The following is a 19,811-nucleotide window of genomic DNA, read 5'->3' as shown; positions in this document are numbered from 1 at the left end:
GTTATAGAACAAGGGTACACTGGTATAACTTCAACCACTTGTAAAATATGAAAGCTGATTCGCCGGGCATAGAAAATGGTTGTCTTCAATATAAATATTGATAATATTTCCATTTTGAGCCAGTAATAAGCAATGTAGTTTTAATATTTCCTTGATAATACTTCCTAAAATAATTTCCAGACAAATCCCTGGGGCTGTTGCCCCTCTGATAATACATTGTGTCTCTACAGATAAACTCACGAGTAAAACCATTCTACACTCATGTGCTCCTATACGTCCAAAGCTTGAGGTATACATAAGAAACTCAAAAATAAATCACGGGAAGAACAGGATTACTGTTTCATCAAATATGATTTTAATTGAAGGCAAAAAATTAGCGATAGGTGTTTCTAGGGGCGATTATTTTGGAACAGCAAGATGGTGCTAATGATTTACGAAGATAAATTATCTGTGCACTCATACCAGTACTACAACATTACAAAAATTGTCACTTGAATGCAAAAGACAGATTAGAAGGTACGACTAATAGGATGTGTAATAGAATGAATGAAACAGCTGTTTATTTCTAGTGTATGCGATTGATTGAATAAGTCCCGTCAGAATGTTAAATGTGAAGCTATCATAATGGCCTTTTTAAAACTGAAATTAGCCATGCGCTAATTGAAAGTAAAGATGAAATTGTGTATGAGGAAAGTTAAAAAACTGCAGAAATGATTCGGCAGCAGTGATGATGAATTTCTTAGATTCTGCAATGAATTGATACAGTGGTTAATATTTTAATGTAACAATTCCATTTTCTTCATATAGTGTTAAAATTGAAATATTTTGATCCCTTTCTGTTTGATGCAAATATTTTTAAATTTATAAAACGTGAAAAATCATAGTACAATATTTACCAGCACCATCTTTTGGGCCGGGAAATACAATATGAAAAAGTTCAATTTACAAATGTGTTACTTCATTCTTTATGACCAATGCAAGCCCCAATTAATTAATTAATAATTTATTAATTAACAATTAATTAATTAATAATTAATTTTTTAAAAACCATAAACACAGTAATCAACCCGAAGGTCGTTTTAGTAGGTGATGGTAGAGTTCACCCAGTACTAAGCCCTATACGGCATGTGAAAATTCACAGATCAGGGTAGGGGAGACTTCCTTTCCCTGTGCCGGTTATGGTTTCCCAGGAAGACCTGGTACCCGAAAAATCACTTTAGCTTGGGTGGAGCTGCAGGTGCCCAGAGTGCCTTGCCCGGGATTCGAACCCGGGACCCTCCGGTCAGCAGTCCAACGCTCTACCCACTGGACTACCACGACCCAATAATTAATTAATACATTTATTAATAAAAGTACATCAGATACAGTAGTTTTACAAATGAACACTAAAGTACAGGAAGGCTAATTGTAAGCCCACATTTATCTTCCAGAAAGAAGAGTTAGTATAATACATAGTTTTCCTTATCAATCTTGATCAAGAATGATCACCCAATGCAATATGTGTGGAGTTCACCAAGCAAACTCTAATGCTACATTTCAGTCACACTACCTGTGTCTGGTTTGTGCAGGATTCATCATTGCATGTTATCACAATAAGTACCATCTGATATTCTGTAACGATACATTATTATATAAACCGTTCACAGATTCCAGTGGTATTTATGCATCCTCAATAGTTTAATTGATAGAGCAAGTTGAAGGTCTGTGGTTCAATTCCAGATGAGGGAGACTTTTTTGCTTGTAATCTGCACCCTTCTACCTTCCTCACTAGTCTTCTCTTTATCTTTCATGTTTTTCTATCCTTCTTCTGTATACCTATATCCATTCCAAATTACTAACAAGCAGAAATTTTACCATAGATAAATCTTTTCAATACAGTCTTTTGTCATAGCTGTAGATGTGTAATAATACAAACACCACATTTATATCCACAAATTTATTATTTATCATCAAATCAATGAAATAGGTGAAAATGAACCACAACCAATATTCACGTATTATATCTGTTCAGTTGTCAATGATGTTCGGAAATCAGTAATATTCTGCCACCAGTTAATTGTTGTACAATATTCCATTTTGTTCATACTCAGAGAATCTGGCATATTACTGATGGAAATTCATGACTAGTAGCCACAATAGTGATAATAATGCTATCTTTCTAGCAAGTCACATATGATGGCTTGAATGCTTTTCCATGAAACTATGTTTTCCTGGTTGTTCCTTCTTATTTCTTTGCATGATGGTACTACAGAGCCATTCAAGATGTGATTGTTATGAACAGTACCCATCATATCATGCCATTTTCTATTTGTGCTACACACAGGCTTACTAAAACCAGTCTATGTAGCCTAGTTTATTCAATGATGATAAGTGGAATGACACGCTTGGCCACTTGGCACTCTTTTTTCCACATTGCCACTCATAATTAATATAGTTACAATTGTTTTATATACCCATTTCGGCTGTTTGAGATTCATACCGTGTATTGGAGTCATACTGAATGCAGGAAATGCTTTTTTAGGTATAGTTTCCAATGGACTCATCAAAGTTAATAGAACGACATGGCTTAAAATATTTTTTTCAACATTTTGATGAGTAAGTGAGGTTTATCCCTTCTTAGATTAGTTTCTTTCTGCTCTGTCCACACAGAAAATTACAAAATATAATTCGTAGAAATACATTTCATCATAATTTTAGATGTGTATTATCTGAGCCTTGCTTCACTTTCCTTGCATTGGCTATTGAAAAGAAATTCACTCAAATATGAAAAACTTAAGATTTCTCAGGAGTGCTTTCTTCCTTCAGTTCCATTGAGCTTGACAAACTGGTGAAAGCCATGCAATATCTCATCACATTTTCTAATGATATTGGGACTTTGTTACCAGAAAATATCAATGAATAAGGTCCAGAGATAGGCCAGTTCACTCTCTCTTGGTGGGTTAGTCGAAAAAAAACATTCATCCTCCCCGTCATCAGCTAATGAATATGCCAATGCTTTTCAAGGAAATCTGTCATTTTCTTCAGGGTTTCCCCCCTCAGCTGGAACAAAACGTTTAACAAAATTTCAGCATCAAGAAAGGATGCATTTTTTGTATTGAGATTACGATATCAGAATTTACTCTTAACATGAATACCTCTTGCTTGTACTTTTACTAGGCAGCTGACATCAACGGAATCCTCAACCTACCAAATGCATAACTTTGGATGATTCATGAATATAAGGTAATCAAAGACTATATCCTCTTGACCCAAGTACGAAATTATATCATGAGCCATCCAATCACTGCAAAAAGAATGCAATAATTACAAAAAATGGGTGAAGTTTGTATTATAAGTAAAAAATAATATCAAATTAAAAAAAAACTTATTCAGCAATTCTCACATGGTGCAGCAACATAACTTCCTTTTTTTCAAAAGCAAAACCCCTAAGGAAGTTATGTAGCCGCACCCGCATGTTTTGTATTTATTTCATGATACATTTACATGGCATGGTTACTCCTCATGACCCAATTTTCAATGCTTTATCACTGGGTTTAATGGAATTATAACTTTGGTGAGTAAAAGTTTTAACACATTAGCATGAAAAGAAATAACACAAAGTTACAGAGATATGGTTTCAATAATTCATCCGAAATGAATTCTGATAATAGAAATATTGACAAGGATAGCATTGCAAGCTGTGCGCAATGCCAAATGTTCAGAACAAATTTCACAAAAGTTAGAGGAAAACCATTTTCCATAGTTTCAAATACAAAAAACTAACAGAAGGATAACTAACATAAGACTATATTATCAGTTATAAAACCCAAAACAATACTTAAAAATAGAAAACAGAAAATATTCCACTGAACATGTGTACTCACATTTTATTAATTCCTCTGGCCACTGCTTACAATATAACACCAAAGCCAGTCTTCTCTGTAGCTCAGCAAAACAAAAGTATGGGACTCCAAAATATTTGGGCTCCAAATAAATAAGCTTAAAAATATACTTTTGGCTAGATTTTAGGCCACTATGATCACAATTCAGTTATTTCTTCACATGTTCAAATGAAATCATGGAACTGTAGGCACTGTAAGCAAACACTAAGAAGTAGCTTCTGAGGACTGGAGTATGGCATTAGTGCTCAAGAAACCACAGATTACGATCAGGGTTAGCAACCCTGATGGGGCATATGAGAAAGCCTACAAAATGTATCTTAGTTGAAAAAATGAACATTTTTCTAATTTTTAGTATCGCAAGCAAAAAAAGAAAATCAAGGACAGCCCCTCCCAAATTTAGTGTTGCTTCAAATTCATACCGTAGAAAACAGAAGTACACATCATTGAAAACATAACTGTGACTTATACAATAACCATAAAAAGTTGCGTGGGAGCAATACAAAAATTTCGCTTTCCTTTCGAGGCCTAATTTTTGGGTGCACATGTTTCATGGAATGTGCCCAGTGCAGGAGGCAAGTGCACTACCTTTGAAAATAAAATGGCTTAAGGTCTCTGAAAAGCTCATTGAGAAGGCAATCACTTATGAATGATTAGAAGAAAGAATACGCATAATTCCTCAGTTAGGTGAAGCACACAGAATTAGAGTAAAAAAGCACAATGAATAAGTGAGATAAAAATAGTGAAATACTCCAAAATATAATCAATAATTGTTAAAATTTTGAACTTGCTTCAAGAAGCCATAACCAATTTTTGGATTCTGTTAACCTCCAGTATTTTCCAGGATTAGACAGCTGGAATCAACTAGTAACCTTCATGGGTACCTAGAACATTATTTTCATTTTCTACTAAACCATTAACACAGTAATCAACCCGAAGGTCAGTTCAGTAGGTGATGGTAGAGTTCACCCAGTAATAATCTCGACGGCGTGTGAAATTCACACATCACGGCAGGGGGATCAATTTTCTACTGCTCAGATTAATTTCTAAAATAATACAGAATGGATACCTTTTATGCAAGTACCTATGTTGAACAGAAATAATTTAGGAAATAGGCAAGACTAAATTATTTACCATAATGCATTTTGACGCAACAAAAATTTCAGAAAATGAAAAGGAGGTACTAGACTATGCTTTGAGAATGAAGACACAACACCAGAATGGTTCTTGCAGATTTCAAATTTAGGAGGACAAAATGCCAAAGGCTTATGAGATTATAGGTAATATAGAAGAGCTCAACACTGTTATAAAGATTGAGTTAGTTAAACTTTTTGCTTCAATATATGAGAGCACTACTGGACCCCTTTCGCTGTTGAATGTGTAGACTAATGCTGACTTCCACCATACACGGTATCTGAGAGTGAAATTGCTCAGGCAGTCGAAGTACATGGCATGTACTCTTTAGACTGATGGCTTATGTTCTTGCAATGGTTGTCTTTTTCAATTTAAGATTTTACCTAATAGTGCATTCTTCACTATGTGTATTCATCATTATAAATAAATAAAAAACACAATTACAAACCAAAGTAGAATAGAATAATAAAGATCTGTCCATCTTTTCCTTTGTTAAACCTATCAGTCACCACTAAGAGATAACCTATACAGTTCTTCCAGCAGCCAAAAATTGCAATTTTACCCAGCAGAATGGAATACTCTCTGAAAACCATCAACTCTGATTAATTATTTGGACCTGACCAAATACAGACTTGCAAGAATAAGGAACAGTCATGTGAAATAGGTAAATACCTATCGATCATATAAAAGAAGTCCCAAATAGATTGCATGGAAATTGATGACAAGAGAATGCCAAATATAGGAGTAACCCATAATTACAGCTTTATCTCTTTCACATTCATTTTATGCAAGTTATTAGAACCAATTTGTTAGTTTGATGCCGCTGCACCACAATAAATGCACCCATGAGACCCTACTTGGACTTATTATTCATAATATTATTGGCTTGGGAGGAAATAGTATTCCAGTCAATGCAGTTTCTCTATAATTCAAAAAAGAGATTGAAAGTGTCTCATAGCAAGCTCCACACAAAGTTAGAAGCCTATCAAATTGATAACATAGCTTATGCAGGATTAAATAATTTCTCATGATGGATACTGAGGAACACAGCCTATATTATTGACATTAGCATTATAGTTATAAGTAAACATTGGCCATTTGCAGATTACACAGCTGTTAACAGAGATATTGGCAGCCATGAGAATAAGGCAGCAGTAGCAGACTATGGAATGGATTAGAGCACTGTTGCAATACTTGGAAGTTGGAATTAAACCCAAAGAGGGGGTAGCAATGCATTGTTGGAAAAAAACTAGTTCTCCTACAAACTAGTTTTAAAAAAGAAGATGAAATTTCAAATAAAGACTCGGTTATTTACTAAGACACTGCTCTTATTCATAACCTTTCTTAATGAAAACATCTTATTATACTAACCGTTTTACAATAAAAACTGCACTTTTGGTGAGATTAATGCATATGGTAATGTCAATGAAGACTTATCATATCCCTCAAGGCATATCAAAATATGACTAATACTTATAATTAAAATATCCTTCAGTTCTTACCTGAGAACAAATCTGGGTGTTTACTTTTATCTACAGTCTACATTGACTGACTAAAGGATTTTGTGTGGACATGGCATGGCCTCAATTGGAAATTAATTACAAGAAGAGCACTGGTTTTGAGGTTACACAACTCATTTCATTAGTTGAGAATAGTTAAGAGGAAAAAGAACATGCAAGGAAATTTTAATCCAAATACAGTGGAACCTTTTACAACAAGCATAATTCATTTCATAATCTTTCTGGTGAAACGAAACTCCCATTTAGTGAAATGATTTTTCCCATTTAATTTACCGTAAAATGCGATAATGCATTCCATGCCGAAAAATAGAAACTATATACTAGGTTTTTTCAAAGAAATTATATATAAGTTGTTTAGGATCGTGAATCACCTTCAAATTTTCTTATATTGTGGAATGAACCAACATTGAACATGCACTCGATTTGTACAAACAAAAAAGAATCAAAATAATGCTTATTATCAATGATAAATTCATCGTTCTTTACTAGATAGGTTTTTAGATACTAGATAGGTGGGTGTTTGTAAATGTGACCATTGTTATCGTTGTTAATAGTTCGATGTAAAGGCCAAAATGTGCTGTTTTCGGACTTATACTAAATAAATAAATAAAATAAATAGCTGTATAGCCATTTGCTATTGTCAATGCTTCAAAATTTTATGAAAATGCAACTCATCCATATCATTAAATAAATTTCTAGCAAGCAGAGCCACTAACTTATTTGTGGCATACCTTGTACACATGGTGCGACGCAACAGCTTCCCAAGACCTCCACATTACATTTTTCCAGCTCTTCTCGTCTTTAAACTTCTTGAAGTTTTGTGGTGTTTATGATTGGTTAATAAGCCAGGGGTTCATTTTTTAATAGCCGCTTGCATTGGCAAAAAATAGCAGCCTACGGTACGGTACGGTAGCCTTACATTGACTTTGTGGTCGGGCAATGCACTCTTCTCTCCTGTTACATGTAGGTTTGCTTTGGCATCATCTTCCAGAAGAGATCCATCTCATCACCATTAAAAACCTGTTGTGGCATGTAACCCTCAGAATCTACTAGTTTCTTGAAGTCACCGATGAAGTTCTCTTCTGCCTAAAATACTTCACCAGCCATTGATGAACCTGGCATCTTCTTAACAAGTTTAGTGAAAATCACTTTTGCCTTATCACAAATGATACTCAAGGAAAAAGTGTCACATTGCAATTGCTTCTCATTTATCCATATGAGAAGCAACGTTTCAATATGGTTGAGAATAGGCAACCATTTTGTAGATACTCTTGCCACTACCTTTGAAGCATCCATTTCATTAATTTTGTCCTTGTTCTTGAGGATGGAGCAAATCGTTGATGAAGACCGATTATGTGTGCTTGCTAGCTCAGCCACTCTCACTCCTTGTCCTTATTTTTCAATGATTTTACTTTTCATTTCTACTTTCTATTTTCATTAAATATATCTGAACACAAGTTTGGAAAAATGTGTGATCACTAGTGACACAAAGATGCTAGCTATGTAACGAGGGCTAAACACAAACTGAAGGAGGGAGCCAGCGCACAATCGCTCTGGGAATTACCCTCTCCTTGTCAATTGCTATGCTTAAGTAGCTTGTGAAGCAAGTTATTTTTCATCAAAATATTTTCGCTTGTCATGCTAATTCCTTCTGATTCAGGGTGCTCATTAGCATGGTTCAACTGTACATATATTCATAGCATACTGTTCAAAGTTGCAAGTTGTAACAAACAGTCTTGAAAAAAAACAGCTAATGACATGAACCTAATGTAAATCTCACTTTGTATTCTTATTGAGATACTGCAAGATATTAATGCCATTAATAACATTTTCCTTTGAGTTTCAGCAGAATATGTTTCCTCAGGATGAGTTTAACACAGTAAAAACATATTTTTTAAGTTGAGAAGACAGATTTGAGGAAGAATAACTGGGAAATTGAGTGGCTGATTCCACATAATATATGGTGCGAAACAAGGATGTCAAATATCACCATGACTGCTCAATGTCCTTGTAGATAAAAGTATAAGAGCTGATTGCAAGGATATGGATCATGCAACATATTTCCCAGTCCATAAAATGCACTATTTTAGCTGAAAATGTACCCTAAAATCAGATTGCATCTTATGGACTGAGGGTATTTGGGTATAACTTTAAGGACAAGCTGAATTTGTTGGAAAAATACCTTATATTAAGTTTTCTTCCTGCATCAGGGATAGAAAACAGTTGCCTTGATTACATATTTTGATAATAACACTGTTGTGAGTCAGCAGTAAGGAACAGAGATTTAATATTTCATTGAAAGTACTTCCTTCATGAATTTCCCAAATAATCTTAAAGGTATACATTGTAGCACTTTTAATTTCACCTTACATGTGGTGCTGCAGCAAAACCAGCCTTTTCTTAACATCCTTGCTTAAGATCTCTGTCATCAATTCCCTTCTCTTTGTGAAAGCTTATTTCCTAAATAAAACTCCAATTTTGCCCAATTTGGTGCAAAATCTTTCAAGATATATGAGGACGGTTCAATAGGTACTCGTGTTAGAAATGAAAAAACAATTTTTTTCAAAATTTTTTTTTTATTTTTCAACTTAGTCCCCTTTTAGAAAGATACACTTCTCCCAACGTTCCGGCCATTTTTTTTAACCCCTCCAAAAAACAGGATTAGTCGAACTCTACAAAATACACCTGTTTCGGCAATAACTTCCTCATTTGAGCTAAATTTTTTTCCCGCGAGCCATTTCTTCATGTTGAGGAATAAGAAAAAGTGGCAGGGAGCCAGATCAGGTGAATACGGGGGGTGCGGCAGCAATTCATAATGTAGTTCATGCAGTTTGGTGGCGACAACTCCGGATGAATGTGCTGGTGCATTAATGTGGTGAAACAGCACCTTCTTTTTTGCCAACTGCAGCTGTGTCTCCTTCAATTATTTGTCAAAGTGGTCCAATAACTCACTGAAGTATTTCCCAGTGATCGTTCTTCCTTTTTCTAAAAAATCCATGAGGATAATGCCATTTGCATCCCAAAAAACCATCACCATGACCTTTCCGCCCGATCAGACCATCTTTTCCTTATTTGGAGCAGATTCACCAGGAGAAATCCATTGTTTTGATAGTTGCTTAGTTTCTGGTGTGTAATGATGAATCCAGGTTTCATCAACAGTGATAACTCGACGCAAAAACACCTTTGGATCTCGCTTAAATTGCTGCAAATACTGCTTCGAAGTTGACAGCCAGATCAGCTTGTTGTCCACCGTGAGCAATCGCAACATCCATCGGGGCGACAATTTTTTCATCGCCAACTTATCATGTAAAATATTAATTGCCGTTCCAGTCGACACACCCACGGCCTCTGCTACTTCGCGCACTTCTGTTTGTCGATCAGCGAGAATCATGGCGTGGACTTTTTGAAAGATTTCCAGATGTTCGCCCACGTTTAAATTCATTGGACCAATATCTAGCTGTGGTCATAGATGGCGAAATGTCCCCATAAAAAGCATCCAACTTTGCTTTTATCTCCTCGAATTTCTTCCCATCCAAAAACAAAAAGCGAATTAACGAATGATACTGCTCTTTTTCCATCTTAGCGAAAATCACGAAACACGTCTTACTCGAATGGCTGCCAAATCCAAACTAACCTTTAAAGCAGTCTGAAAATTGTTTCGCCGTCGTTTGATAGATGGCAGCACACGATGATAACATAAACTTCCCTCAGGAACGCCCTTTGTTGTCAAGCACGGGTACTTATTGAACCGCCCACGTTTACGCTGTTAAACCTACTCTAGCTTATGGAATCCTATTTAAATAGTTAACTTAGCTTTCCTCTTAATCAAAAACTGCATAAAATTTGTTTTGTTTACATGAATTTTCATCCTGCACCTTTTGTACTAACTTGATGATGCACTCAGTAATGACTCTTCTTGGATGATTGGCAAAATAAAGCTTCATCATACGCAAATTTAAATGAATTCAGACCATCGATTAAGTGCATGCATAATTGCAGATCATATTAGCTTAGATAATATGACAGTGCACACCATTAGCAATGACAATTTGGTGATCTAAATGACCTGGACTAAACTTGTCCCAAAGGTCTTCGCGAGCAACCAAAAGCAGAGTTGAGTGTCTGCTTGCAAAGACCTTCTACAATGCGACACCATGACTCCTCAACCCCCTCACCGTCCAGACTTGGCACCAGCAGACTATTTCCTATGCCCAAATATGAAACCCTCCCTCAACGGCACCACCCTTAGTACAGTCAAAGAATCTTGCATGAGTACCCGTGAAGACCTTTAAGAATCCGCCTACTACGGAGCCTTCCAGTTGTGGAAAAGCCACTGGCAAAAGTGTGCTGATGCTCAAGGGATGTGCTATGAAGAATTTTGAGGCAATGCAGAAATATCTGAAATCTATTCTTCCAAAAATTTCCCAGGTACTTTTAATATACAGGGTTCGTCCGGAAAATAAGTGTACTGATTTTTTCCCGCCGCTCCGGGCGCGCCCAGCACCGCTCTGACGGGCTGCGATTGGAGGGGGTATGTTGGCAAGCGACGCTGAAAAAGGCAGTCGGCTCTGAGCTGTGGTGTAGTGAGGAGCTCTGTTAACGCGAACCTCCACGCTCGACCCACGTCACGGAACGCGATGCCGAAGTTTTTGGAGCAGCGTTATTCCATCAAATTTGCGGTAAAGCTTGGGAAATCGTCTACCGAAACTGTCGGTATGATTAACCAGGCTTACGGGGAGTCAGCCATGTCCAGAAACATGATCTTTCGGTGGCACAAGATGTTCGTGGAGGGCAGAGAAGAGGTCGACGACGAACCACGGCCTGGACGCCCATCAACGACACTCACCGACGAAAATGTGCGAAAAGTTCGCGATGTACTGAACTCTGATCGTCGTCTTAGTGTTCGGATGATAGCAGAGCAGTGTAATGTGCCAAAAACAATAGTGCACGAGATTATTAGGGAGCAATTACAGATGCGAAAAATGTGTCCAAAGTTGGTGCCGAAAGTGCTCAGTGATGATCAAAGACTCAATCGTTTGGAAATCGCGACACAACTTGCGGATCACTGCAAAAATGATCCACATTTTTTAGAGAACTGTTCTGTTCCCGAAGAAAAAGAGGAGTTTGAAAGGAACGCGATACGGGACTTTGGACGCCGTCAAAGAGGCCGTGACGACGTGTCTTCGAGAGGTTCCCGATGATGCCTTCGCGGGAGCGTTCCAGGAATGGGAACGCCGCTGGAACAAGTGTATCGACTCACAAGGGTCCTATTTTGAGGAATATTAGCTTAAGATATGTAAAAGTGTAATAAATTTTTTTTCCTGAGCTCAGTACACTTATTTTCCGGACGAACCCTGTAAACCATGAATATGATAAGATAAAGTACTGAATTAAAAGAGTGTTTAAACAAATGGTAAGTAATAGAGCCAGTGCCAGAAAATCCAAACTCAGCATTTTAGTGCAGTGGCCCAGAATATTTCTCTTAACGTTCTAAGTTCGACCACATCAATACCTAAAACACATACCATCACCAAAAAACCATACAGTTTTTATTCAAATTTAAACAGTATCACTGATCAAGAGCTTTTCTTACCTGGCCTTGTCTAATCATTGCCTGAGTTGACTTCTGATGTTGAATAACTTTGCGAAGGCGATCAACAAATGCAGCTTGGTCGTTCGGTATAAATCCTAAATAAGCTCTCTTCTCAGATGTATATAAAAGGATTAAAACTTTAATGTCACATGCAGCAGGGCTAGGTACACTTGTGAAGTGGACACAGCCAGCCTGAAAATGAGGAGCGATCCATTTTTAACATTTGTTATAAGTGTCCTTTAAAAAGTTTACACAAGTACTTATTCTGTAGAAAACATTCATGAGATACTTACAAAGCCCGAGCTCATGACCTTGGTTAAAGATTCAAGAGCTTCACAGTTTTGAGGGTGAAATAACACAGATTTAGAATTCTTTAAATAAGCACCGCCAATATTTCCAATGAGTTGTTTGGGCATTAGTTGCATTATTAACTTTTGCGGCCATGCATCTGCTTTCCTGGAAAAATTAAATATCACTTATCAATGAGAAATAATTAAAACAAAGAAATTAATTGTGATACTTGCAACATAGGATTGTATCAATCATCAAGTAAATGTCATAAAACTATTATGCATGTTCTCAAAGGAATACTTCCCACCATAGAAACATCTCTTAATTTGTACTCACTTTCTGTTTCTTAAATATGAAAAAGCCAATTGAAAGAGAAAGTGCCTTGTACAAGTATACGTAAATTACATGCCCTTTAAAAACTGCAATGAGCACAATCTGTTAGACTTAGATTTTGTTTAATTTAGTTATCATAATCAATGCAAAATTCAGTTATTTATTTTTTGGTAATCATTCACTAGCATAAAGAGTAAAAACTTAATTTAGTTCATAAAATTTCCATAGGATACTGAAAAATTCTATTTTGGTGGATCTAGGATGGAGATACACCTACAGATGCAAAACTCTAAAGGTCAATACCAAATTCAACCAGGGAGCAAAGAAACATTCACTTTGCTTATTGACTCAGTGTGGCAGCACTCACGAACGAATGAAAGGTCATCTGCAAATAAGGGAACTGCGGACAGCAGTGATTGAATCATACAGGGGAGAAAGATGTTTGTTTACAATTTGTAGCTTTAATTACTGCAATAAACACCTTTACACAGAAGCTCTGAAACACTGATGCGTCATGCAAACAATGATTTCCATCCTAAAAACATACCAGAAATTATAAGTAGGGTCAAAGTTCTCAGCAAAACAATATTATTCCTACCTTTATAATTTATGTAATTTGAGCTCTTTTTCAAGTCTAAATTTCAAACGTTTATCAATCAGAGAAGCAATGTGATGAGGTTATTGCCAAAGAGTATAAATTGTTCCCACACAACGTTCCACTCATGAGCATCACAGATAGTGAATTTCGTATTCACGATTTAAGACAACTGCTTTTGATATATTGGGCACCAAATTCAACTGAGTGTTTTTTGGAGTACTTTTATAATTCCAGAGGCACTGAACTGTGTTTCCAGTACATAAGTACTGCAAAGTATCCGCATGTACTGCTCAGTGCAAAATAGATTCTCTCATGATGGTGTCAAGCAATGGATTCAAGTATCCATGTTGGAAGATTTGCTTATCACAGATCTGAAGAACGAGGGTAAGTCAATAAATAATTTGCAAAACTAGATAAAGGTATTAAAAATCAAAGTAACTTCCTGAAATTTAGCTAGATAGTCAGGAGCAAAGAAATCACAGAAGAAGAACAAAAGTTTGCTGTCACAGCCAAGGACTCCTTTGACTACAGCATCATCATTTTCAAAGGTTCGTCCACCCAAATAATTTTTTAGGGGCCCAAACAGATGGACATCACTGGGGGCAAAGTCGGAACTGTACGGTGGATGTTCAAAGCGTTCTCAATGAAATGCTCCAACATTTGTCTTGCGATCATTGGTGACTTATTAACCCAATGAATACGAGGTCTAACCATTAAATACTCGAACTGGTGCAATCTTGGGGCCATGACACGGACAAAGCCCCACCCACCAGCAGCGCTAGTTGCCTGAGACCTGATGAGCCCGCCTTGCTTGGTGGTGGCAGTTATGTTAGCTTCTGCTGTCCTTGTTCTAACTGTTTGTCGAAATGGAAATTAACAAAATCACAGAGCAACGATACAATGTCAAGTTGTTCTGTGAAGTGCGGTATAAGTTATCAAGAAATTACTAAAATGTTGACAGTTATTTACAGTGATAATGCTCTGAAGAAAATATCGACAGCATTAAAATGAGTGGGTCCAAAGGAGCTGCCTGAAAATTTAACCTGGACTCTTTAGTCAGTTGCCTAATGCTCTGCCAACTGCTCCAGATACCATGATATGTCCAACAGATACCATGTTCCTGATAATTCTACATACCTAAATTTTTAAGATGACCAATTAATTAGGAAAAGTATTAATGATAATCAAGCAGAAGAACTCACAATTCAGGTTCACCATCCTTGGTATTAGCAGACACTTGACAAGGAACATGTCGTGTCAACTTTTGAGTAGCATCACTTGCATTCTTTGGTTTTTCAATCCACTCAAGAATCCCCTGCCAAATTGTATGCCTCTCCCGAACTGCAGGTTGTGAAGTCCCAGTTGGCTGTACCCCTCCTCCTTGACCACCCTGGGGTTGCTGCTGCTGAGTGTGGCTGTTAGCAGCTGTCACTGGACCATTGCCAGGGGCAGCTGAACCACCACCAGTATTCCCTCCGGCAGCAATTCCAGTTCCACCACTTCCTGGAGTGCCTTGAGGTATAAGGTTCACTTGATTTTGTCCCATGCCCAATCTCATTTGTTGACCATGACTTATTCCCACCTGCTGATGGTTCTGTGGTACAACCATGGTCGTACCTAATTAAATAAAAGAAATACTTTATAAAAATTGTATTTAGCATAATTGAAGAAAGGTTCAACCACTGACAATTTAGATACATGAAGCCATTGGTGTTTAACAGTAGGTGTTATAGGAATAAAAAGCTTTTGATTTTCATTGAATTACATGAGTTAACCAGACAACAATAGTTTGTCTCCACTATTCTGCAGACTGTAATCGTCACCAGTCAAAGTTTCAACACAGGCCATTATGTTGAGTATTGCGCCAAACAAATAAGCATATTTTCATTTACTTCAAATTTCAGATGAGTTTCATGTACCTGAGAAACAACAGTTACTTTAGGTTGTACTGAATATACCATCAATAACCAATGTGTCAATATAAAAATTCGCCAACTGAAAATCACTAAACTGAAGGTCTTTTGATTTTAGAAGCCCAAAACTGAACACCTTAGATTCACCTGCCCTTTTACGATTTGAAATTTGGATTGTGGATAAATTCAATTGAGAATGACAGATAAAATATAATAAAAATACTATTTTACATGTCTTTCCCAATGCTAGGATACAACAAGTCTTGCTGCGGGAGCTCTGTTACACAGAGATGAATTTGAGTCTAAAATGGTAAAGATGGTGAATTGTTAAGTCTTTCCTGCTTATTCACTGCAAAAAAGCCTTCCATAACTGAAGTTAACTCACTGAATAAATGCTGAAGTTAACTCACCCTCTATCCTTTGGTTTGTAAACTGACTCCCAATGTTGCTCCCCATTGGTGACACGTTACTGGTGGAAGAAGGCTGAGTAAGCTGAGCAATTAGTGGACTGCCTTGGGTTGATGCTCTTATGTACTGAACCATCCCACTAGGAGCATTCACTGGAGTGCCACTTGCACCACTACCAGCCCCCATTGGCTGGGATAACATATTATTTCCAGGAATGGCAACATTCATATTCCCAGTCAAATTTTGCTGCTGTTGATTTTGCTGTCCTGCAGCTGCAGCAGCAACTGCTGCAGCTGCCACAGCTGCAGGATTTGGTGTCATTTGCCAACGTGGTGGCCCTCCTGTCCCACGGCCATGCATCTCTGATCCTGGCGCCGCTACAGGAAGTTGAGGGGAGCCAACAACTAGTGGGCTGGGAAGGCGATGGGGTGATACCATAACCTGTGCATTGGCTCCTTCCGTTATTCTGACACCATATGAAGTACCACTGGTCGTTTGAGGAGGGAAACTTCCTACTGAGCCTCCAACATGAGGCGGCGGCTGCTGCTGTGTTTGTTGTGATGACTGAGGAGGTTGTGTTTGTCGTCCTACTGCCATTCCTGAATTCTGGGAAAGAGGAGAATTCTGGCCAGGGGAGCGGTACACTGGAGCTTGATTCATCATGGAATTTGCAGAAGCTGATACAACAGCAGTGGGAGGGGGTCCAGTGGTTGCAGCTTGAGAGGCTGCTGGGCTACCTGTACTCGGCAGGGGACTGGCCAGGGAGGGAACATTTACGTTCTGGTGGCCAATTCCTGGGGCTGGACTGATAGGTCGTTCTTTCAAGCTATAAAGAAATATATATTATGTTGATTAACAATTTCAAACAAGGACTTTTTAAGGTAAAAAAGCTAAACCCTACAAAATTGAATAGTGATTCTCCCCATGTTAACTCAGAATGAACAGGTACCTTTAGGTTTCATTCAAATTCCTTGAGCATGATACGCTCTTTCATAATCACAAGAGAATTTGCTAAGTTGTTCAAGTGTTTTCTTTCAGGACAAATTATCAAATGCCATCCTGCCTTTTAATTTTCAACCTGGAAATCAGAACACCAAATTTTGACCAGGATGATGGCTGGTGGTATGGCAATTGTCTATTATTAGGAAACAGGATCTGGAGATCTCAGTTAAATTAAGTCTAAACTAGGTAAATGAAATTGCACCATCAACTCTATTGTCAAATGTCATAAATACGCACCTCCAAGCATTCTGGCAACATATGAAACAGTAATATTGGATTTCAATCAGAATGAAACATGGAATGCAAAGTTATAATGCTAGACATAAGGCAAATAACTCTACAAATAAGATGCAGTGGAAAAATATCAGCAGTTTTAAATCAAATGATAATGGAATTATTTACCATAATTGGCAGAATGCAAAAAAATGAGAAGTACTACAACAAGACTTTTTGTCATTAATCCCACTTAAGTTAAATTAAAAAAATCACAATAAACATGTATTCTTATTCACTGATACAAAGTTACTCAGAATACTCTATGCATTAAGCTCTCGTTCTCTCCAAATATCCTATGCATAAAATCCTCAAAACAGCGTTTACCACTTCAATGCTTTCGTCTCACAAAACCACAGTTTTGAAAGATCTGGTGATTTCCTGGTGCTTTGTCTGAGTTTTTTCCAAGTCTTCACAGGCCTTCCAACTGGTCAGGTTCTGCATTTCTGCCGATGTTTTGATGTGCCACTTGTTAATCATTGTCATGCCTTCGGAGTGAAGTACACCTGAAGATGATGAATGAGACGCACATCAAACTGTCAACAGAAATGCACAACTTGACCCAAAGCCCAAGAAGACTTCTCGCAACATTAAAAAGCATTATTGCAATCACTACTAACAGCCATATTTAGCAAAACAATACACGGCTGATTCAAGTGATGATTTACAGATTATACATGACCAATATTAAAAAGGTAACGCCCAGAAACAGGCATAAATGTGGTACTTATGTTACAAAGAAAGTATCAATGGCTAAGAGACACATTCTTATGTACATTTTATTTTGCTGACAACACCAGCTGAATTTATTTCCTAGAAAGCAAGGTCATTGTCTTGAGGCAATACAAGCAAACAAAGTGAATAAGAAAACCAAATAGTTTTGAAAATGAAGTGAAAGAAATCGGTTCTAGCACTGTGGGAGTAAAAAATGAAGCTGTTCAACGTTACCATGGACAGAGAAACAGTATCTACTTCTTTAATTACACCACAAATTTCAAACATGCTGCCAATCAAGAACAATGTGAATAGAAAATCAAAAGTTGATGCAATAAAATACTAAAGTGAGCCTCTTAATATTGAAATTTAGAAATTAGAATTGATATAATTAATGAAGTTCTTATATCTTCAGTGACTGAGTATGGAATTTAAGGGCATTTTTAATGGTCAGTAGCCTCACTCTGCCAGCAGAGTAAGAATTTTTTTTTGAAATTATGAGCATTGTGATTCTCTTTTCCACACACACTGGTGTGATGTCATCTATTCATACAGACCCTTCAGCTACCTTGACCTGAAACAACAGGAAGCCTATGCTCATTACTTTAAATTTCATTACCTGCCAACATGCAGAAACAAAGTTTTGAATAATATGAAATAAAAAATTCATTTTAAAGTTAGTGCTATTGAAATTTTGCTACTTTGCTTTTCTTTCGTCAGAAGTAATTTTATGTTGAAGTATGACAGGAAAATCAGCGGCAGCATATCTTAAATAATTTAATACGGTACTTTGGTTTTTAGGTATTCCAACATGTAACATCATTTCATGTTATAAACATAACTTAGCACATACTAATTCATCTCAATACAACATTAATGCTAGAGGAAAATTGTTGACCCACTACTTTTAGGATAGGTTTGCTTCGCTATTTCTAATAGAATAACTTGACTTTTCTTACTATGCAAAAATGAAATAAGAGTTTTACCTTAAAGTTCACATTGCTGAAATTCTGAATTGGACCATTTTATCTATCAGTGCATGCCCCACATGAAACTAAAAGGATAATGTACTCTGAGATAAGCCTTTAATATCTTGCATTCCCAATGTGGTCTTCTCAGCCTAATGCATGATTTAAGATTTTTATATTAGCTCAACTAAAATACTTTCCAGGTAGAAATTATCAACTATCTCAATTGGAACACTATGTATATTCCCTTCAATTTAAGAACTGTTTTATTGTTACCTACCCTTACTACTCTAATATTTACTATCATAATTTATCATATTATTACTTTATATCAGTAGCTTGTAAGAGTTTTTATTCCCCTCAGTGCATTCTAGTCACTATCATTCCTTAAAAAAAATATTTTGATAAATCAAGGAGAAGTGTGCTACATGGTAAGATGTACTTCAATGCATGCCTTTATAATGGTATAGGTTTTACTCTACACATCACAGTCACATCCCATCACTATAATAATCTATAACCATGTAAAAATGGTTGGAAATATTTTCTATATCATAACGATCTTGAACTAATTGAAAGAAACTATTATATGATATCCATACAGCATTTCCATTTATTTTTAAATTTCTTTCATTGACTGTTGCTGTCTGCTTAAGTTGTAGAGTTAATTCTATACTTCTTAGAAAGTCATTTGGTTTAATATCTTTCTAGCATGCTTCATATTGAAAATTACTGATTTGTGAAAGTATTTATGCGCTTCACAGGAATTCACCTAGAATTATATATTTCTCAATCAACATTGAACTTTCCCATTTCCTTAGATGCCACATTTCCATTTCCCCACATTCACTTCTCATTCTATTTTTAGTTACCAATACATTATACCATATTTATTTTGCTTGTAGGCTTAGGTGTTTTCTTGGCCTATTCTAGGACAAACATCTCTTTTCAATGTCCCCTTATTTATGTATCTTAAATTACTCATATATCATCAACGGCCCTGGGCTATTAAAAGTTGCTATCGACTCCGCCAATTGAATGTCATCTAATGTAAGTACATCATGAATGCATTATCCAGGTGGCCTGAGAGACAAACTGTACACACGTACATTAGTGCCATCACCAGCTGGTTAATAGAAAGAGTCACCATATTCATGGGTCCACTTCTGTAAGCATTACAAAGAAT

General features: G+C 36.7%; 1 protein-coding gene across 1 annotated transcript in view; it reads right to left on the bottom strand.

Annotated features, from left to right (window-relative positions):
- Positions 1-19,811, bottom strand: part of MED25 (Mediator complex subunit 25) — a 130,999-nt gene that overhangs the window by 31,119 nt on the left and 80,069 nt on the right. The window contains exons 6-9 of the mRNA XM_071586529.1: positions 15,671-16,494; positions 14,550-14,964; positions 12,419-12,581; positions 12,126-12,317 (exon numbers count right to left, since the gene is read on the bottom strand). Of these exons, the coding sequence (XP_071442630.1) occupies positions 12,126-12,317; positions 12,419-12,581; positions 14,550-14,964; positions 15,671-16,494 (1,594 nt within the window). The remainder of the gene's footprint in view (positions 1-12,125; positions 12,318-12,418; positions 12,582-14,549; positions 14,965-15,670; positions 16,495-19,811) is intronic.

This window comes from Hetaerina americana, unplaced genomic scaffold (genome assembly GCF_022747635.1).
Source record: "Hetaerina americana unplaced genomic scaffold, ioHetAmer1.1.p SCAF_23, whole genome shotgun sequence".
NCBI classification, from domain to species: domain Eukaryota; kingdom Metazoa; phylum Arthropoda; class Insecta; order Odonata; family Calopterygidae; genus Hetaerina; species Hetaerina americana.
The sequence above is the reverse complement of the archived record's forward strand: the minus strand, read 5'-3'. Positions and strand labels throughout refer to the sequence as shown.